The sequence below is a fragment of the Leucopleurus acutus genome (assembly GCF_964270905.1).
Source record: "Leucopleurus acutus genome assembly, chromosome: 19".
In the NCBI taxonomy this organism is placed as follows: Eukaryota; Metazoa; Chordata; class Mammalia; order Artiodactyla; family Delphinidae; genus Leucopleurus; species Leucopleurus acutus.
Genome location: NC_139161.1, coordinates 44,882,311 through 44,904,498, shown reverse-complemented (window position 1 = coordinate 44,904,498; position 22,188 = coordinate 44,882,311). Strand labels below are relative to the sequence as shown.

At 53.6% G+C, this 22,188-nt stretch overlaps 1 protein-coding gene across 1 annotated transcript; it reads right to left on the bottom strand.

The window, feature by feature from the left end:
- Positions 1 to 579: 579 nt before the first annotated feature.
- Positions 580 to 21,689, bottom strand: SLC13A2 (solute carrier family 13 member 2; the record flags this gene model as incomplete). The annotated part of the gene is made up of 12 exons (XM_082860000.1): positions 580 to 750; positions 1,243 to 1,380; positions 2,021 to 2,182; positions 3,315 to 3,436; positions 3,724 to 3,812; positions 4,025 to 4,243; positions 6,097 to 6,219; positions 6,321 to 6,501; positions 7,056 to 7,270; positions 7,366 to 7,502; positions 8,281 to 8,409; positions 21,588 to 21,689. 12 exons carry the CDS (start codon positions 21,687 to 21,689, stop codon positions 580 to 582), a joined length of 1,788 nt encoding a protein of 595 aa, XP_082716126.1.
- Positions 21,690 to 22,188: the final 499 nt, after the last annotated feature.

Genomic DNA, 22,188 nt, shown 5'->3' with positions numbered 1-22,188 from the left:
ACCACCACAGAGTCTACTGAAAGACTTTAATGGGGCTGATATTTGAACCTCCCCCCAGACCTGAGAGGCTGGGGGGAACGCAGTATGTTGGGCCGGTCCCAGAGACTGTAGTCATGGCAACAGCTGGTAGGTTTTGCTGCCCAGGCAGCTCCAACCCTGAGTTTCAATAAATAGAGGACAAAAGGGTCTGGTCACCCACCAAGCTGGGGAGACAAAGACCTGGAGTGCCAGACAGAGCACGCTGTCGTGTCTGTGACCTCGCAAGTGTACGTTGTCAAGCACACACCACCTAGGATCATCACACACACAAAGCCCCCTTGCAGAACATCCTCACATGACACACCATCTTTACACACACACACACACATACACATACACACACACGTACATACACATACACACACTTTCCTCAGACACGTAGGACTGAGCTCACATACATCTCCCTCGAAGACACACATGAGGTTAGGTATACATGTGCCTTTCTCTCAATGTTTGCCTTGGGGCCTGGGTTTCCCCTCCCAGCTCAGAGGAATAGGAACGAGGTGGGTCTTCCTGGCTTGGGCCAGATTATACCGTGCTCTAGGGGCTGGGTGTTGTGACGTTTGCCTGGCTGACCCCACAGAAGCCTGTGGTGTTGGACTGGGCCCAGGAGGGGAATCTGTGCAGGTCGAACATGGGGATGCTCCAGGTGTTGATGGCCAGCGTGATGACCAGGACCCCGATGATGTTGAGCATGAATCCTGCGCGGGCCTGGGGTGAGGAGAGCCAGTCTGAATGAGTGGGTGTTGAGCTGGGCCGGTACCCATCCCTTAGGTGTTCACAGGTGCTCAGGAGCTCCCTCACTAGCAAACCTCTCCCTGGGAAGTCCTCCCTTGGGTCTAACCTGCAGCACTAGGTGATGCCCCTACCACCGGCTTTAATCCCAGTGCTCACAGGGGAAAGGGGCGCTTCCAGAGCCCTGAGTCATTCTCTCTGAGTCCATATCCCTGGGTCCGGGTGCCTGGCATCTTGGTGCCTTCCCTAAGTTCCTCACCCCTCCTCTCCCTCTCAGTGGCCTAGGGCTGGCAGGGCCTGAAGATACTCCAACTGGGGATCACGTTCCAGCCTCCCCTGCTGCCACCCACCCCAACAGGGTCCACACTAAACTCTGAGAATCTCAGCGGCTTTAAGCTACCTTGTGGTCCACCAAGATGGAAAGACAGAGCAGCGAGTGCTGAGGCATTGGAGACCCCTGCCACTCACCATGTCTGTCACTTTGAGGCCTCCGAATGAGAAGGCGATGGCGTTGGGCGGGGTGGCCACAGGCAACATGAAGGCTAGGGAGCTGGAAAGCGTGCAGGGGAGCATGACGTAGAGAGGGTGGATGCAGATGGCCTGAGACTGGAGGGGGAGACAGTGGGGCAGAGCTGATCGCAGTCTCCGTCCCAGAGGGGAAGGCGTGGTCCCCATTCTCCTGCTCCCCTCTCTGAGGGACAACCCCCATCCCCACCCCAATATACACTCTGGCCATGAACCCACCACTTCTGCCAGAAGGTACCTGGTGACCTGGAAAGGGCCCCTTGACCTCTCTGGAGGGGATAAGTGTGCAGCCCTGCCCTGTGGGGCGTGGGAAGGGGAGGGACCCATAAAACGGATCTCAAAGGGGCTTGTGGGTGTCATCATCAAAGGCTGTGGGAACGCGCTTGGAGAAGGGGCTGGGCACGCTCCGGGGAGCAATTTCATGCCGTCACCTCAGGAATGACAAGAACAGGAGCTGGCCCAGGGAGGTGGGCGAGGCCACCAGTGATCCCCATCAGGATACTCCAGGGGTGATATCATCAGGGATGGAGTGAGTCAGGGGGCAGAGGGCCTTGGGGCCCAAAGTTACTGAAGAGCCTGGGGAAGGGTGGAAGCTCAGGGGTCTTTTCCCAGAAACGAGAGGAGGAAGGTCATTCTGACCTTCAGGCAGGGCCCTGCACTTCTGCAGGCAGTGTGGGCAGAAGGGCTGCCTGGAGGAGGTGTGTCTGCAGGGCCAGCTCACCATGGAAGCCAAGATGGGCAGGAAGATTGTGGTGGTGGCCACGTTGCTGGTGCACTCAGTGAAGGTGGCGATCAGGAGGCAGAGGATTAAGGCAATGGCGGGAGGCGGCACACTCTCCAGCGGGGTCAGCTTGTCCCCCAGCCACTTCGACAGGCCCGATTCCTGTAGGCAGAGGAGGGTGATGTGTGGGAGGCTGGGCTGCCTGGGGCCCCAGAGTCCCCTGCTGAGGCTCTGGAAGGGTCCTGTTCTTGCCTGCGCCTCTCTAGAATCTTCAGAGAAAAGGGCAGCTTGGGAGGGAAGATGAGACCCAGCTGAAACCTGGGGGCCCCCTCTACTGCTCTTGAAGGACAGTTGGGTGTGGGCAGAAGGGTCAGATGGGAAGCGAAGGGGCTTTCTTGGGAAACCTGGGGCTTGGGGAGAGTAAGGACCTTTGACCCCATTTACTCCTGCTCTCCTGACCTCTCTTCAGGAGGTTCCTGGCCAACCCTAGCCCTCTGCCTGCCCCCTCCAGCCTAGCAGGTTGGGACAGGGGGCGACCTTGCTCCCAGCAAGGAGGGAGAAGGGGAAGGGCCCTGGTAGAGGCTGGGAAGAGGCCAACAGGGGGACGCGGACAGTTCACAGGGTCAGAAGAGCTCCAAGGTCTTGCCTTGCCCACACCTATAATGCCAGACTGTGAGCCCCAGGGAGCTGGGACTTTATTATATACGATGTTGCCCACTTAGCACCCAGCACCCAGCACAGCGCTTGGCACAGTCAGTGAGCGCTTGTTGGAGGAACTAACCAATCCCTGACCCAGGATAGCTCCTGTCCGTGCAGTGAATGAGCTTAGCCAGAACACCGAGGCCTGGGGGTGCAGGTTCAGGGATTTCTGTCTGGGATGGAGGCTATGGGGAATGACGACCCGGTCCCCAGAGCCTGGCTGGGTATGAGCATGGCGCCCCCTGGTGGCCTCAGCTAGCAAACTGTGTCAACCCAATGCCAGCCAACTACTCTCTGGTGCTAAAGCTTTGGCATTCTCTGTCTGGCAGGCGGTGAGGGGATGGACTGGGTGATCGCCGAGTACAGTCCCTGCTCACCAGAGAAGCCCCCACTAGGGAGAGGTCCCTATGGCTTGTGTTTCCTCCCCCTCTCTTAGGGCTCTAACCTGTTTCTCCAGCTGCTGCAAAGGCTCTGCCCACCAGGGGGCTCCTAAGTGGGGGGTCAGGGCTCCCCTGTGTGGGAGAGAAGCAGGGCCCCTCTGTCCCTGTCACAGGGTCTCCCTCAAGTGGGTTGGGGAGGGAGTGGGGTCTGTCACCTCACTGCCCTTGGCCAGGGCAAAGCCACCGCCCAGAAGGAGCACGATATTCCAAGGCATCTTCTCTTTAACTATTTTCCAGTTGAGGAGGGCAGGAGGGGCCTTCAGCTTCTCTGGTTTTCCTACTCCCCAAGCAGAAGAGGATGGGTCACCAAGAGCCAATAGGCTTTCCTCCCCTTCCCTTCCCCGCTCTGTACGGGTGGGTCCCTATCAGAGCTTAACGCATGGAAGAGAGGGACCCTCAGTTCCGCAACATCACGACTTTGTCCCTGAGTCCCTGTGCCCTTGGCAAATCACCCCAGCTTCTCTGGGCTTGGTCTACTCCTGCCGAGTGCGGTCGAAGGGACGTCACATGCCAGAAGGCGGGGTCTGCCCAGAGGCCCTTCTCTGCCCCAGACCAGGTGCTTACCTGGTTCCTGAGTCAGCCCTGGGATCTTGGAGGGCACGATGAACAAAATTACACCGATTAAGATGGCTACTGTCCCATCGGATGGCATGCTGCGGGCGGGGCAGGGAGGGCAGGCTTAGCGGCTTAGGGCTGCTCAGGGTCACAGGATGGAGGGGGGCTGGAGAGGAGCCCCTCCCACAGATGTGCCAACCCCTCCTGGCAAGTTCCCCCCACCTCAACCCAGCGTTACTTCCTGTTCTGCGTTGTGGGCCCTGCTCCCTTCCCTCTTCTTGGAAGTATTTCTCCTCCCCGCAGTGCTCACCTATTCCCATTCTCATCGGAAAAAGCCAGGTTACCCCAGCCGGTGAAAAAGCCTGGCTCCCGAGTGAACCAGAGCACCACCAATAAGACAAAGAGGATGGTGACAGCCTTTTCTGCAAAGGTCATGGGGCCCAGCCGCTTGTGCTCTCTCCGGATGACTTCGAAGGCTGCCCGCTCTTGTTTCCTCATCTGGTCCCCCAAGCCACAGTTCTTCCGGAAGCTGCAGGTAGGGGTGGGGACAGCTCGTAAGGGCACCACACCAGGCAGGGGAGCAAGGGGCTGTGAGTGCCTGTGGTTTTGTTGTTGTTGTTGTTTTGGCCGGTGCCACGCGGGATCTTAGTTCCCAGGCCAGGGAGTGAACCAAGGGCCACAGCAGTGAAAGTGCTGAGTCCCAACCACTGGACTGCCAGGGAACTCCCATGAGTTGTAAAGGTTCCCAAGGTTCTGGAAGAAGAGCAGAAGACTCTGGGGTGTCATGGCTCTTATTTAGCAGAGGGGAGGCTGAGGATGGGAGATTGGGTTTCCCTGTGCTTGTCCCTGCTCCATGTGCCCCATTGACCCCTCTGTCCTTCCACGAATTCTCTTGTGCTGAGCCCTCCCTTGCCCAGAGTGAGGAGGCCCTAGAGGTCTAGACCCCAGGCCTCCTTCTGGCCCTGACTCGTCTCTCCCCGCCTCCAATAGCCTTTCAGGAAATCCTTCCTTCCCCCTCTTACTGCTTCTGGGCATCCTCTGCCTGCCTGGGCCCCACCCACACTGTCCTCTGAGGCACAGGAGTCTGCAGCCCACTTCCATGTGCTTAACTCACTTTGACTTTTCACTTGGGCAAATCTCAACTCCCCTGCTGGACTTGTGAGTTCCTCAAGGGAAAAACCATGCTTCACACATCTTTGAATCCTTGACGTTGCTTAGCACTGTGCTGGTCTCTTTGACTAACACTTTGCTTTGTACCATCCCCAACCTCAATCCAGCCTCCCTGCACCTGCCCAAGCAATTTGACAGCAACAATGCTTAAAAACTCTCAATGGCTCCCCACTGCCTGGGCAGGATGGACAAATAACAACTTATACCCACAATAACAGTCATACCACCACTCTTAGCCTGTACTATAGCAGACATCACTAATCGATCCCAGACTTGATTCCAGCTGAGCTCCAGCAGGGTCTCACATGATTTTCAACTCAGAGCTCTAGTGACTACTAGTAATCAAGGGCTGAAAGTAGGAATAGAACCTCTTTACTACTCTTGGCCTCAAGAGGAAGGTCCATACTCTTTATGTGGCACAGGAGATTCCCCATAATCTTCCCCTGCCTACTTCTCCAGCTTCATATGCTGATACTCTTTTTTCCTCTTTGTGTTTCAGTCACACAGAACTAGAGTTCCCCCAAACCCAGCATGCTCTTTCTTGCCTCTGTACCTTTGTACACAAGCTCTTCCTGCTGCTGGAATGACTTTACCTCGTTCTCTACCTGGCTGACTTCTAACTCTACAAGATTCAGTTCAGGCATCATCTCTGCCAGGGGACTTCTAGAATCTTCACTATCCTGGGCTGTCCTCCCACAGCACCTGGGCTTTCCTCTGTCACTGCTCCTACCTTATCATCACCCATTAGATGGTGAGCTCCAGGGACAGGGACTGTCTAATGCTTCTAGCGTTCTCAGTGCCTAGCAGAGGGCCAGGCACACAGTAGGAGCACAACAAGGACTTTTGTAACTGACGATGCTCACAGTGTGTGCTTCTTAAGCACCTGCCAAAGGATTGGGGATTGTTATGGAATGGGACCTGGCCTGGGCATCAGGAGATCTGGTTTTCAATCCCAGCACTGACACATCTCGTTGTGTACCGTGTCTTGAATCTCAGTTTGCTCATCTGATAGATGGGCTAATACTCTCCAAACAGTAATTCCCTCAAATGGGGGGGGGGGGCCAAGTGCACAGAAGGGCCTTGGGAGGGAGAGGCCTTCCCACCGGGATGGTGATTATGCCCTTTTCCGCAGGGCTACCTGGGTACCCAACTGGAAGCTCCTAGAGGGTAAGGGCAGGCACCTGGACAGCTCTTACCCACTCCACCACTTACTTGAAGCCTAAGAAGAGGAACTGCAGCCACACCCAGGAAAGCAGCAGCAAGATGACCATGGTGGGGAAGGCAAAGAAAAACCAGGAGGCGAAGTTCACCACGTTGCCATTTTGGGGAAAGATCCTGAAGAGGGATTCAGGCTGCTGTGTGACGTTGCCCGGCGACCAGCCTGCTCCCCCTGCCCCCCAGTCAGAATGCAGACCCCCTCCCACTCAGTCACTCACGAGTTGACCTGGCCTTGCAGTACCAGGTTTGTTGTGGTGCCAGTCAGGGTGGCGATGCCCCCGATGCTGGCCGAGTAGCACACACACAGGCTCATGCCCTGGGTGAAGCGGAGCTGCTCCTCGTTCCGCTGTGCCCCGGACTCCGAAGGAACAGGGGGCGCAGGGCCATCCTGCTTGTTGTCTGGGAACAAGGGAGAGCTCAGGTTGGGGATGGGCGCAGGGCCAGTTCTGGGGAGCCTGGTGGGAGCTCCAGGGTCTCTGGGGCACCTTGTCACTGAGCAGCCTAGACCCAGGCTGGGGGGAGGGCAGAGGCTGCTTCCAGGTCTGCAAGGGCCAGCACTCCCTGGAGTCTCAGGCTGGAGTGATCCCCCCAGACACCACCTGGCCCAACCCCTCTTCTGAGAGAGGGAAACTGAGGCACAGAGAAGGGAAGAAGACTGTCCAAACCACACAGGAAGAGTGGAGACTGGACCCGTGACAGCCCACCCAGGCTTCCACTCTCGGCTTGCCAGGGTGACCTAGCATCTTGGTTTGCCCAGGACTGAGGGAATTCCCTGCCCGTGGGACTTTTCATTTCAAAACCAGGAAAATCCCAGGCAAACCCAGGACACGTCGGTCACCGAACTTCTTGCTTCCCTCTTCTCTCCCTCAACGTGCCAGGATGACTACTCCTCTCATGGGCATCGCCTCAGACCCTCCTCAAGGACTGAGGGTTCGGGGAGGGCCTGGCGTCACCTTTCTCATCAAGCTTGGTCTCTTCCTTCTGGGGACTCGGCTCCTGGAGCTCAAAGGCGGGGTTGTTCCTGCCCTCCTCAGCATCCGTGCCCGTGGGCGTCCCGTGCAGCTGATCCAGGACGGCACGGGCGATGGGCACCATCATGGCAGTGGTGGCTGTGTTGCTGATCCACATGGACAGGAAGGCCGTGACCACCATGAAACCCAGGATCAGCCTAGCGACGGACAGACACACACGCGGGTGCTCCAGCATCCCTTCAAGGGCACACCGCCGCCCCAGGTCCTCCACACTTGGTCTGTGGGAACTCACAGGGAGGGCCGCACCCCGATGGTGAGAAGCACGCGGAGGGCGATGCGCTTGTGCAGATTCCAGTGTTCCACGGCCAGGGCCACTAGCATCCCCCCGATGAATAGCATGTTGCTGTCCTTAAGGTACTCAGTGCTGACCTGGCAGGCGGGGACAGTGGAGAAGGAGGAAGGCGTCCCCCCGTGCCTCTGGGCGTACAGGGTGCCGACACTGATATTCCCGCAAACGGAGGTTGGTCCCCTGGGCTCTTGGACCCAAATGGAAATGGTCTTTGGATCATCTGCCATTGAATATTAACCAGTTTCCTGTCTTCCTGCCAAAGTCATTCTTTCTCCCCTCGGGAATGACTGAGACATCATCCAACCTGAATCCACTCCTGTTGCAAGCCATTGACTGAGAGAGAAAGCATTTAATGCTCTTTCTAGAAACTAACGCAGCAGTTCTCAGTGTGGTCCCTGGGCCAGCATCATCAACAACCTGGAACTTGCTAGAAATGAAATGCTTAGACCCTGCTCCAGATCTCCTGAGTCAGAAACTCTGGGGTGGAGCCAGCAAGGTGTTTAAATAGTTCTGCAGGTGATCCTGGTGCATCTGCTCAAGTTTCAGAGCCACTGAACTAGAAGGATACAAACTCTCTAGCTGGCTATCAAGGCCCCCTTTTCCTTCCCTCATCTAGGCCTAGTTGCTCCCACTTAGAATTAACTCTTGACACCAACCACGCACCTGGCATTTCTAGAATGCCTTCCCCCCTGTCTTCTAGTTGACTCCTCCCTCAGTGCTCCCCAACCTGCCAAGCAGAGGCAGGGCCCCCTCCTCCATGTGCCCTGTGTGTGGTGAGGCTTCCTCCGTCATCAGCGTCCTAGGGCAGACCCCCCTCCACCCCTGGGAGCACGTCCTCCTGTGGGTGGGGAGGCTTACCACGGAGGCACCCATGATGCCCATCATGGGGAACATGACGGTGGGGAGGAAGGCGGTGATAGCCAGGGGCAGAGCCTCGGTGCACCAGAGGAACGCCATGAGGATGATGGTGTAGGCACAGTAGGCTTCCTGCAGGCGGGAGGGGAACGGCAAAGCTGTTGGAGGGGGCAGGCCTGTGTCCCAGAGTCATGTCACCTCCTGTCCCCAGAGAAAACAGGTCGTTTGTAACAGTGTGGGGAGAGCCTGTGAAACTCACAGTCTTTGATTCCTGAGCCCCAGGTCCCATTTAAAAATAGAAATAGAAAACAAAGCAAAACACTCACCACCTTGTCTTTAACCCTGGGGAGCCTAGACATTATAATCCAGCCACTGGATTATAATCCAGTCCCCTGGGGACAGCAGGGGGCTCAGGTGAGGATCCTTACATGAGACGGGGGCTCATCTAGATGAAACTGGGGCCTGGGAAATGCGGATCCCTGCCTGGCACCCTGGCCTTCCCTGCTTCATCAAGAGCCTGTAAGAGTATATTTATTTGTATGACGATTTAAGTAGTATTTGTTCCTTCTGCTAGGAGCTGAGTTCCATGAAGACAGAGTCAGTTTTGTATCTGGATCCTTGGAGCTCAGGACCCAGGAGTCTTCAGAGCAAATCTTTTCTGAATGAATAAACCACTGAAAAGTTTTAGGAATAGTGGGGTCTCCTTCCTAGTAATCCTGGCATGACCACTGTTTCACATAACTCCCCTATCCCCGCCTTGTGCGGGGAGTTGTGGAGTAAACCCTGAGTCATGGTCTTGTGAGTCTTGGGGTACCAGAGACCCCCCTTTCCCTCATGAGGCTCCCAAAGCTAGAAAGTCCTGACCTCAGGCCTGGGAGGGGACCTGGAGCAGGAATGAAGTCAGACAACCCCAGATGTCAGGGGCCCACCCTCCTTGACAGAGCCTCTCCGCAGGCCTGGGGAGGGAGGACGGGGGAATCATTAGCCAGAAGGAAGCCTCCAGGGAAGGGGGTGCCTGGCATCCAACCCTCCTCGGGACACCTGCCCGCTCTTTGTTTGCCAAAGGAAGAGGCTGCCTGCTGGGACTATGGGCTGGGGACTCCTCCTCTCTTACCTGTCTCAACTGCCCTGCCCCTTTTGCTTTCTCCACCTGGTATAGGCTGGGCTCACCCCTTATACCTCACGCCTTTAGTACCCTGAAGCTTGAAGGAAGGTCTTGGGGAGAGGAAGCTGCTGTTTACTGAGGAACTCTTAGGAGCTGGGTGTTTTCATGTTTGTAGTTACAGCCGTGGATGTGTGTGGTGGTCTTATGTTATAGATGACCTCCAGAAGGTATGTGGCTTGCTCAAGGTCACAAACTAGGGAGTGGCAGAGCCAGGTTGGAACCCAGGCAAGGTGTGCAGGATTGCATAATTCTAAGAGCACTCCCCGACTAGTGTACATCAGTGGCATCCTGGGGGGTGGGGTGGCACCCAGCCTGCCCAGCCAAGTCCGTCTGATGCCAGGCTCACTTTCTTTCCATGAAACTTCCACCACCTTTCTCACCCTGGACATGAACTCATTGGCACAAAGGGTGGGGCCACCTTGATCCTTGAGCAGAGACCCACCCCTCCTCCTCCCCCAGCAGGCAGTAGATTCTGCTGAAGCTGCTGTTCTTTCAACCATTTTCTCACCTGCAGTGTGCACAGCCTGTTACCCATCTTCCCGTGGGGCTAAGGGCAAGCCAGCCCTCTGAACCCTGGTGTGCCCCCCATGCCCTCACCCCCCAGAATTCTCTGGCCAGAGACAAGGGGTGGGGGCTGGGCCGGATGCCTTTGCTGATTCAAGAAGAAAGCTCTGCTAATAACGACAGCAGAAGCATCGTCAAGGACTACTCCATGCCAGGCATGGTGCTCTATGCACTTCAGGTGGTTTTTAATGACATTTAGTTGCTCTGTGAGGTAATGACTCTTGTTCCCATTTCACGGATGAAGAAACAAAGGTGCAAATAAATTAAGTAAATGTCTCAAAGTCACACAAATCAGTGAAGAATCCAGGCCATCTGGTTCTTGAGCCCCAGCTTTTTGCTTCTCCCCTGAGCTTTCTCCCTTGCTACTGGAGGGTGTCCCCCAGCCTCAGGTGCGCTGTGACCAGCAGGGTGTACGGGAGTGAGTTAGGGCTCTGGATCCAAATGGAACTGTCTTCGCTGGGGCCTGCCACTTCCTGTTGCCCGGCTCTGGGCAAGTTCCTTCACTTCTGGGTCCCCATCTGCACCCTCCAAAGAGAGCTGTGAGCATCAGTGTGTTGAATCTATGGCTCCTCTACTCCTTCACAACTTCCTGGTGTCCCTCTCCGTGTCTGTCCGTCTGTCTCTGGATCAAAACCCAAGACCACTTTCAAAGTTCCATTCAGAAGCTTACTCTGGCCCTGGTGGCTCTGGCCCCGTGTCCCCATCCCACCCTCCTGGGTAGTCGGTCCAACTGTAGAGTTAGTTGGTCCGTAACTCGCTGACCTGCTTTTCCTGGTTCATGGGGCTCTTAAATGGGGCGTGGAATGCCAAGGATTCATGAAGTTGGATGGGAAAACAATTTCATCTTTTAGCTAACATCTAACTAAGGTTATGAACAGAGGCAACAAAACCATAGAGCTGCTGTTTTGTGGGGGTGGGTGGGGTGGGGGGGGTGCCTCGCCGTGCAGCTTGAGGGATCTTAGTTCCCCGAGCAGGAATCGAACCCGGGCCCACAAAGCGCGCCGAGTCCTAATCAGAGGACCACCAGGGAACTCCCAAAACCACATAGCTGTTAACGTTGCTATGGGCGATTTTGTCACAGATACTTGATTGTGGCTGTCAGCTGTTAGGTACCTGCACAGATTAGTGGCTGCAATGGACTCAAAATATATCTCAAAATATTGTTTACATCCATCACTCTTTTGAAATTATGGTAGTTATTATACCAACACTAGATCTTATTTAATGCTTTAATAAGGAAGCATCTGCATTTCTGAATTGCATTAATTTTTTCATAGTTTTATAACTGTATTTCAAAATGGTTGGTTTCCTTTGTCATCCTATACATTTTATTTCATGCATTTCAAAGCAATATTCTGAGAAGGGCCCACAGTCTTCACCAGACAGCCAGTGGCATTCATGGCTCAGAAACGGGGAACAGAACCTGGGGGATCCTTTCTCCTTGGCCCCGCAATGTGTCTGATTCCACGATCTGTATCCCCAGTGTTAGAAGTGGGAAGTCGGGAATCAGACCTGGGCTCCAGGGCCACCTTATACTCTCTGCCTTGTTGCCCAGCTCAACGCATCTTGGGCTGGCCAAGCTCAGCTGGTGGCCTATGGCACGGGCCCCAACTGGCTTACTCCCCAGTCATGCTACATTGCACGACTCCATATGCCATCGGCAGAGGGCACAGCCTGCACCCTGTCTGAGGCAGCCCCTCCTGGAGCTCAGATACCAGCAGGGAAGAATTTTCTCTTGGCGGCTAACGCTCTTCTTTCTACCTCTGTCAGTACGTCCTCCTTCTGCGGTCCAGCAGGCTAGTTGTTCCCCAGCTGTTCCTTGGCTGTAGAATGTACTCCTTTCTCAGCCTGGGCTCTGGAGGACAGGGGTCAACTTTCTTTCACCTCCCTGTCTCTAGCCCCTCCCTCTTTTGCTGGTGCTGGCCTGGGTCTATAAATCCTTCCTTCCCACTTGGGCCCCTGGCCCTGCTGTGCCAGGAAACTACCGTGGTCAGATCCCCATTCCTCTCTCCCCCCAGGCTGTCCCTGCTATTGAGGGCTCATCAGGCTTTCACTGGACAAATAACCTCTCTGCTCCAGGTCTCCAGTCCTGCTGGTTCAACACCTCCAATGCTCCCCTCTACTTCTCTCCAGCTCTGGGCCAATAGCCTGGTCCAAGCCCCTGTATCTGTTACCAAGATTTCTGCAAGAGCTTCCTTATTCACCTCCTAGCTTCCTCTTTTGCCCCTGAAATCTCTTCTTCTTGCTGTAGCCAGAGTGATCTTGAGGCACAAACCTGTTTAATCCACACCCTGTCCCCCAACACACACACGCACACACACACACACACACACACACACACACCCCTAAAAGCAGCTCAAATCCCTGCAGGCTTTCCCACTGCTCTTAGGAAAATTTGGGGGCTGGTCTGTGCCTCTCCTCCTTGCTCTCTCTGGTCCAGCCACAGTGGCCCTCTTCCAGTTTCTCAAATGCTCCATCTTCCCTGTAGCCACAGGGCATTTGTACCTAATCTCCTCTCTTGTCTTCCCTCCCCACTTTGCTCACCTGATGTCTACTCATTCTTGAGATCTTAACTCAAATGTTCCTTTTTCAGGGAAGCCTCTGTGGGTTTCAGGGGTATATTCCCCATTTTTCACAGCCTATGCCCCTGTACCTCTTCTGCATAGCACTCATCACGGTCTGTAGTTAAACATTTGCTTTCACAAATTTCTCATGATGAATATCAACCTTTGTTGCCAGACCTTACTCTCCAGGGAGCAGGGTCTGGGTCTGTTTCTGCTCACATTAGCAGGGTGCCTGGCACCTCTACGGAGCTGACACTGGATAAATGAGTGAATGAATGTCAGACACTAGGGTACAGACATGAATCAGACCTGGCCCCGGCCTTCGGGGAGTCTGAGTGCCCTGTGTGGGCTGGTCTGTAGTCATGGCGGGCTGCCTGGCAAAGCCAACAGTGAAGAGAAGAGATAAAGCCTCAGATGGCTTCCAAACCCCAAGGCTGGCAACTTGCTTCTTTTGTGATAGGAAACAAAGGTCAGAGGTCAGGAAAGCTGAGCGCCCAGGCCCAGCTATATTGCCGCATGTCCTTGGGCAAGGTATTTAACCTCTCTCAGCTTGGGTTTTTTTTTTTTTTTTTGATAAGTAATATTGAGCATTTCTAACTATACACACATTACTGTCTTTTATGCAGGGTCCTTTTCTACAAATGGGAATAAGAGAAACACACTCCTTGCTGGGTTATTATGAAGATGAGGGGTGTGACTGAGAAGGTCTAAGCTGTAGAGGAGTGTAGATGGCAGTGAGCAGATCGCTGGGTTGGCCTTGGCGCAGAAACCTGCTCCCGGGCTGCTGGAGAACCAGGGTGGATACATGACATACAAATGAAGATGGTAGTGCCAGGGAATCCAGGGTAGACTCTGGACACTGGGTGTGGGCAGGGTGGGGACCTGTGGGCATCACGGCCTTTACCCGTTACGGGCACAGAGCAGCCTGTGGCCATTGGGCAGCAGCAAAAATGCCCACACTCTCAAAGGTGTCACATCTTATTTGTCCTGGTGATTGAAGGTTAGCCCTGGGGTGGGCTACTCCCACTTCCCCTCTGCGCCTGGCAAGTAGGGATGCTGCTGGGGAGTGAGGTGAGGCCCTGGGTGGCAGCCAGCACCATTGCAAAGGAGAGACCAGAGAATGGAGTCCCAGAGATGGGGCCCCTTCTCTGAGCCTCCCTCCATCTGGACTGAGGAAGGCTTCCAGAGAGGGCACACTGAGCGGGTACTGAGGGATGAATAGGAGTTCTGTGGGTGGGCAAAATGTGTTAGCATGAGGGAGTAAGCACAGAGGGAATGGAATGAGGCATAAAAGATCAAGATACATTCTGTGGGGGAAGGGATGTAATGCTCGCCTGCCTGCCAAGAGAGGAATCTAGGACTTTATCTGGAAGACAAAGGTGAAAACGGGAGGAGGCCCTTGAAGGATTGTAAACCGAGAGGGTGACACTGTCAGGTTGGTGTTTCTATTAAAAGATTACGCTGATGCCGCCCTATGTGTTTTTTAAAAATGTGTCCACAGGTGTTTGTATACACATAGGAAAATCTCTGATTCAGGGATTCTTACCCTTTTTTGGTACCAGGATTCCCTTAGCAGCCTGATGAAGCCTTCCAACTCCTTCTTAGAATAATGTTTTAAAATGCATTAAATAAAATGCACAGGATTACAAGGGACACCAATTATATCAAAATACAGTTATTAAAATATGAAAAAATGGGTAAGACAGTGATATAATGTGACTCTTAACTACTAAGCTCTTCACGGGTTAATGGCTACTGTAATTTCAAAGTCATGGTTAACATAATATGTCAAGGGACTGGCAACAGCTCTCATACGACTTGAAAATATCTCTGATACCTACTGGTGGCAAAGTCAAAAATATCGTTCTTTACTATCGTGGTTTGTTGTCCACATTCATCACAGAAGGAAATGTTTCAGCCTTTTGTGCTGTTGGACTTTGTGCAATGTGCATGTATCACCTAATTAAATAAATCAATCACCTCAAGATGAAAATAGGGGGCTTACACCTGCGATACTGTGAAAGGTGGATCGGCAGACACAGAAGCTGGGAGGTGACAGGTGGCCCTGCTGGGATGTCCAGTGGGGAGATGACAGGGGCTCAGAGAAGTCATGGCAGTAGAGATGGAGAGAGGACGGACTCCAGAGATGTTAGGAGATGGAAGACAGAGGGTTTGAGTGATGGCTGCTGGGTCGGGTGGGAGGAGGAAAACTCCAGGTGCCTTTCCTGAGTGTCTAGGTGCGTAGTGACCCCAAGGAAAGGAGCCATGAGACAGGACTTGGGGAAGGAGGTGCAGAGTGGGGTGTGTGTGTGTGTGTGTGTGTGTGTGTGTGTGTGTGTGTGTGTGATATTCATTCCAGGAATAATAGGCCCAAGCAAATGCCGAATACCTTGAGAGACTACACATAAAAGGCGACAATGGCCAGTCCATACGCAAATATATGTCCTACAATCTCTGCGGTAACCAGCCCTGTAGCCAAACTACCACCTGCATAGCAACTGACCCCAAATGGGCAGGATTTGCTCCATGACCGCCAGCCTCCTTAATTTTCGATCCCCACTCGTCGCTACCTCCACTCCCAACTCAGGACTAATCAGTGAAAGCCAAATGTGCTCTCCTAACAATCAGAGAGGATACCCCACTTCTAGTTAGCCCCCCTCCAGCTTCCCCCTGCCAACAACCTCCAGTCAAGGCACCCCTGAAGGCTTCCCTCTTTCCACTCTAAAGCGTCCCCACCCCCTGCCTTTGAGGCTCTGCCGAAAGCAAGGATGGAGGCTGATTCCCTTCCTAGCCTCGCCTGATATCAGTTGAGTGATCTTTGTTTAATTCCGCACCTTAACGTGAATGCGTTTGTTGCATCATCTTCTGCTTTAAGAGGCCAAAGGGAAAAACAATGGGTCTGAGTGTCTGAGAAAAACAATGGGTCTGAGTGTCTGAGAAAACAAAAGTGCGGGGGAGAGTCCTGACATCACAGTTTGGGCCAGGGCCAGGGCCAGGGCCAGGGCCAGGGCCAGGCCCACCTGCGTCCCCTAAAGAGCAAACCAGCAGGCGGGAGTTGAAGATGAGAGAAGCATTCCCGCACTCCTCCGTGCATCTGAGCCCTACAACTGCCCTGGGCCCTGCTGCTGGATTCCGTTCAGGAAACCGTACTGCTGAAGAGTCTCCTTGGCTTTCCCATTCTTGACCTTCACCTAGCAGGTGCTGGAAGTGTGGACATGATTTGGTCATCTGGGGGTGAAGTTCGAGTTGGGGAACCTTCTCTCTCTTCTCCAGGGATCTCCCTGGCTTTGGAGGCTGGCCCCTACTCCCAGGACCTTCAGAGGCCAGAAAACCAGACTTCACGCAGTCCAGTGCTGATCGTGGCCACACTTAAGGACCACACCTCACTGCCCTGGGCGTGTTGACCAGACACACCCCGCCTTCCTGTTTCATTGGTGGGAACACCAAGGCCCTCATGAACAGAAGAAGTAGTCTATGGAAATAAGTCAGGCATCTACACAATGCCCGAGACTCTGTGTTGTGTTTTCCAGGGGCCCGGAATTCAGACAAGGGGCAGAGGGTTCAGGGAAGCATTGTTTATCAGGGAAGACAGAGGCCTTCCAGGCAGGCCCCGGAAGTGAGGTCCAAATTCCTTGCGCAGTTTTCATGCCCACAATCCTGGTCTGTCTTTGGGGTTCAGGAATAGCTTGCAGTAAGGGTATTTTAGTCACACAGATTTTAAAGTGCGTGTGCACGCACACACCTACTGTTCTTATATCCTAGGAATGCAGGGATTCAGAGTAAGAAATCCTGCCCTCTGTTCTTAATGTAAATACAGTCTGGATTTCAGCTAAGCTCTGTTCTGGCAAACATGGTACCACGGGCAGATAGTTTTCACAGATGATTCTGTTTGGTCCTGGGAGGTATTTGCATTTTTGACTCTAACTTACTAGCTCTTTGACCTCTGAGTAAGTATTTATCCCTCGTGACCCTCAGCATAAAATCCTCACTCCTTCCCCGGACGTTATAGGGCTGACATTGGCTGGCCTCTCTCTACCTCTCTAAACTTAACCTCAGTCATCTTCTGCTCACTCAGGTCCACATGCCGGGCCGGCCTCATTTATCCCTCCACCTTGCCAAGCTCACCCCTGGCCTTGGGTTTTGCACTACGCGTTCTGCCTAGATGGCTCCTGGCCCAGAGCTGTGCTTGGCTAGCTCTTCCTTGCCAGTCAGGCCCTAGGGAAATATCAGCACCCCAGGAGGCCGTCTCTGATCACTGCATCTAGAGCAGTCCCTCCCCAGGCCATAGTCACAGCCTGCTGTATGGTTTTCACTGCATGGACAGTATATGCTTTTTGTGTGTCCCTCCACACCCCCTGCACCCCCAGGATCGCAAGTTCCCCTGAATCCTACCTCCCACCCCCTGCACCTAAATAGTACCTGTCACTTGTTCCCTAATAAATGAATGAACGGATGAGTGAATGAATAGATGTAAGGTTTCTGGCACACCGATGGTGCTTCTTGGGTATCTGGTTGCAGGGGTTGGGGAAGCACTGAGAAGACCTCAGGCCTCACTGGCTCCCAATCACTGGGACCCCGCAGTGGGTGATGGGCATTTCTAGGATTCTGTTGCTAACTCCTCAAACACTCCTTACTATTTCCAGTCCCCGCGCCTTTGCTCCTGCCATTTCCTTCACCTGGCCTGCCCTCTATGGATGCCTCTGACTGTTGAAATCTCGCTCAGCCTTCAAGGCCTAACTCAGATTCTCCCTTAACTCAGATGGAAGGATTTTCTCCTTCCTCTGAGCTCCTGCAGACTTCTGGCTATAATCCGTGTGGCATGAACACGCGGTCCTCTAGATTGAAAGCATCTTGAGGACAGAACATCTGTATTCCTTTTTGTTAACCCCCAGCACAGAGCAAGAGCTTGACAGACTTCCCAGACTGAACGACAGTGGAAGGATTGGCTGACGGCTGGATGGACATGGCGGTAGATGGCTCAAGTGGTGACTCACAACAGGGGACTACCTTGCATCCTTAAACAGCCTTAGCCAAGGCCAGATTCCAGCTCAGACTTTGCCTTTTTCTAGCTGGGACTTGAGGCAAATTCCTTTATCACTCTGGGCCTCAATTTACATGTCTGTAAACTGGAGACAACAGTAGTAACCTCACAGTAACTCAGAGGTTATTTCGAGAAATAAATGGGTTAGTGTTTTGAAGTGCTTGGTACAATGACTAGCACACACAAAAATACCAAAGAAATGTCAACAAGTATTATATGGACACAGGCCTGAGCCTAGTCTGGGCCTCCTCTTTCCCACTTCAGGGCCCAGGGTCATGGAGGTGAGCTCAGGATCCACTGCAGAGAGCAGGGACTCAGCAGGAATTCACGACGGGGCCCTCTTTGCCCACATTCACTCATTTGACAAGTATTTGTTGAACACCTACTATGTGCCAGGTACTGGGGTTCTGCATGGAAAAAGACAAAGTCCCTGCCTTCACGGAGCCTATATTCTAATGTAGGGGGGGTCAGAAAATAAATAGAAAATAAAGGGATACAGGGCTTCCCTGGTGGCGCAGTGGTTGAGAGTCCGCCTGCCGATGCGGGGGACGCGGGTTCGTGCCCCGGTCCGGGAAGATGCCACATGCCGCAGAGCGGCTGGGCCCGTGAGCCATGGCCGCTGAGCCTGCGCGTCCGGAGCCTGTGCTCCGCAACGGGAGAGGCCGCAACAGTGAGAGGCCCGCCTACCGCAAAAAAAAAAAAAAAAAAAAAGGGATACATCATTTCAGATAGCGAAAGCCCTTTAAATAACAGGTTTTTGTAATAAAAATGACCGGTGCTGCTCAGAGAAGCCTTTTCTGAGGAGGCAGATTTCGGCTGACATGTAAGAAGTGAGAAGGAGGCCTCTGGGAGAAGAACATTCCAGGCAGGAAGATGAGCAATTTGAGGAAGAGAAAGGCTGGAGAAGAGCAAATAAGAGGCAGGATACGGGGCAGGAGCCCCCGACGACTCGTGGCTACCCTGAGAGGTTTGGATTTTATTTTAAGTTTAACGAGAAGCCTCTGTGGGGTTTTAAGCAGGGTAGTGATCTTATGTTTGGAATAGATCATCCTGGAGTTTGGGTGAAGAACGGTCTGGGGACGTAGAGAACAGACTTGTGGTTGCCAAGGGGGAGGTGGAGGTGGGCGGGGGATGGGCTGGGAGTTTGGGGTTAGCAGATACAAACTATTATATAGAGAATGGATAAACCACAAGGTCCTACTGTATAGCACAGGGAACTATATTCAATATCCTGTGATAAACCATAATGGAAAAGATTATGAAAAAGAATGTACATATATGTACAACTGAATCACTTTGTTATACAGCAGAAATTAACACAACATTGTAAATGAACTCTACTTCAATTAAAAAAAAAGAGAATGATCTGGGGAGGAGTAGGGATGGGAGAGAAACAATGGCGGCCAGGACCAGAGTGGAGGTAGTGGAAAGCGATTCCATTCAGTGTATTTATGGCGAAAACACTGGTCAACAGGATCTGCTGGTGCTTGTGGAAGTGAAGGAACGAAAGGCATCAGGAATGGCCCTGAGGTGGACGGTTGAGCCATATCTTGAGGAGTAAGATCGCAGGGAGAGTCGGCTGAGATGAGTAATCAGGGCTGTGATCTGGATATGCCAATGTGTATGCTGCGTAAAAGGAAATGTTCAGGGCTTCCCTGGTGGCGCAGTGGTTGAGAGTCCGCCTGCCGATGCAGGGGACGCGGATTCGTGCCCCGGTCCGGGAGGATCCCACATGCCGCGGAGCGGCTGGGCCCGTGAGCCATGGCCGCTGAGCCTGCGCGTCCGGAGCCTGTGCTCCGCAACGGGAGAGGCCACAACAGTGCACCGCAAAAAAAAAAAAAAAAAAAAAAAAAAAAAAAGGGAAATGTTCAGGGGGGAGGTGTCCAGTGTTAGTTGGATAATACAAGTTCGGAAATTAGAGCTGGGGTTTCAGATTGGGGAATCATCAGCATAGAGATGCTTTTTAAGGCAGGAGACAACAGATCACCTGCGGGCGAGGATAGGGAGAAGTAGCCGGGAAAAGTGGTCAAAGGAAAACCAGGAGAAGCCAAAAGAAGACAGCATAGCAAAGAGGAGGTGACCAGCTGTGATGAGCGCTGCCGAGGGGGTGAGGGAGGTGAGCATGGAACAGGGGTTTGGTGACACGGACGCTGACGGGAACTTGACAAGAGCCCACTCGGTAGATAGAGTCTTGGAGACTGGATCTGTCTGTCTAAGGAGAGACAGGTAGTGTAGTCAGTCTCTGAGGCCTTCTTTTGGGAGAGAGAGCAGAGAAACCAGGTATCTGTGGAGGGACTGTGGGACTGACGGAGGGTTTGTTTGTCTTTTCATGTGAGAGGGATTAGAGCTTGTTTGCATGCTGATGGGAGAGATGAGGCAAAGAGGGAAAAGTTGATGATGCTGGAGAGGAGAGGATAATTACAGGAGCAAAGTCCTTGAGAGGGACTGGTAGCCAGGGCCCCAGTGGAGGGGCTGGCCTCCACAGATGGAACCTGGGACAGTTCATCTGAGTCAGGACAGGGGAGACAACATCTGTAGGTGGGAAGCAGGCGGCAGGGAGGGGTACAGCACAGGGAACACAGGGGCTCCTGACACGTCGCACTCCCACAAGGAGGCCTGGCTTCTCATCCTGACTCAGGCTTTCCTGAGTGACCGAGGGCAAGTTTCTAAATCTTTCTGGGCTGTACCTTCTTGGGGAGTAAAATGGGCATCACAGTTCCTGTCTGTCCTTCCTTCCGGGATTAACACACTTGGCTCAGCCTGTCTGGAAACTGATCTGATGGGTCCCTAGCATAGAGATGCCACTGGCTTTGGCCTGGGATAAGGGTCATCTCATAGGTCAGCCAGGCCCTGCCACCTACCAGGAGCTGTGCCACTGCCTCCCTAGTTCTTTACCCTTCTGGGATACCTCGAACAAAAATCTTGCCTCGATTTCCCTGTCTGTGACTAAAGGAAGCAAATGGCTCAATGAGCAAGTGAGGGTGGGGCGGCGGGTGTGGGGTGAGGCCAGGGCCAGGATTAGGTCTCAGCCTTCCGGAGGCAGGCAGCACAGGCTTTGTAGCCAGACCACACCCCCAGCTCTGCCACTGCCTAACTATGCCACTTGCCAGAGGGAGGTTTCCTGTGAAGCTTGGACTTCAAGGCCGCCTTCTGGACCTACCCTTCCCAAAGTCCCGTGTTAATTTTAGATTCAAGATCTTGTCTTCTTTTACTTACAAGGGGAGCCCCAAAGTGTATACTATCTGACCTCCAGAAAACAGGATCTGCCCTGGGATTTTGGGTGACTTAACTTCACTTTCCCCGTCTGTAAAATGGGAGTCAGACCTGCGTCATAAGATGGGAGAGAGGGTTCCTGGGTACATGGTACAGGGTGTGCAGTGGGGGGCTCCAGTAAATGAGAGCCGAAGTTATGACTCCTGCTGCTTGCATGGGGGTGGGCAGGAAGCAGTGGCATTTGCTCCTCCATTCAAGGTGTGCATCTGTATTGCCCACTGGCAGGATCTCCTCCTTCAATTCCCACCCCTCCTCCGCAGGAGACTTAGCTCTTGGGATCACAGGTGAGCGCCTCCTCTTTCTGTTTGTACTCTTAAATGCACAAACTGTCTGAGGCCAGCTTCCTTCTAATCCCCTTCCTTCCCTCTCAAGCAGCTAGCCCAGCTCATACCCTCCCAGTCAACTCACCTGCTTCCACCTGCACCTCCTTTACGGCGCTAGGTTTCCTGCCTCCCAAGAGAGTAGATACCAAGTGCACCTAAGCAATTCACATTGGGCTCCTACTACTGGGTGCCGAACAAAAGCCCCCCCATTGACCTCTTACTCCTCAGGCCTCAGGAGGACCAGGTGGTGACAGCCTAGGCTGTCAGGCTAGGAGGGATGAATGGATGATGCTGGTCCTAAGGATGCCCGACCCCAGGGCCACACGGCCCCTCCCCTGCTCCCTTGGAGCTTCTCTGTGCCCAGGACCCCACGTCCTTACCTTAGTCGGGATGAGGATGGGCAGAGGCAGCAGGAAAATGGGTAGGAAGAATACAATCAGGTAGAAGCGATAGGCCCACAGGCCCTGCCAGCAGGTGGCCATGGTGTGGATCCACGTGGGCTGCCGGGTCACCCTCCAGATCCAGGGAACTGTGGGACCGACAGTGTAGCAGGTAGGCAGCCAGGCAGGCTTATATAAAGCCGCTGGAGGGTTAACCATTGACCCACCCTGGCAATCAGAGTGTTTTTAGAGTCCGGGAGGTGACAGTCAGGAAGAAGGATCTGCAGGGAGTGTAAAGATCAGGAAGACTTTGCAAACAAAGGGAGGAGGGCAAGATCCGGGGATAAAGCCTTCAGTCTCTTTCGAGAAGTTGAGCCCAGAGTTAATTCCTTCTGTGTGTGGGCTACTAAGGGCTGAATGTGGAAGGAGCAGGAGAAGGAAGGGCGCCTGGGAAGCCCCACAGCTGGCATCCACAGAGCAAGACCCAGAGCACGCTCTCCAGCCCAGTCCCCCTCTCTCTTACTCCTCCAAAGAGGAGTTCTCTGAGCAGTTTATACAGGGCCTTGGGTTGGGCAGCCCAGCCTCCAGAGACATCCTGCCC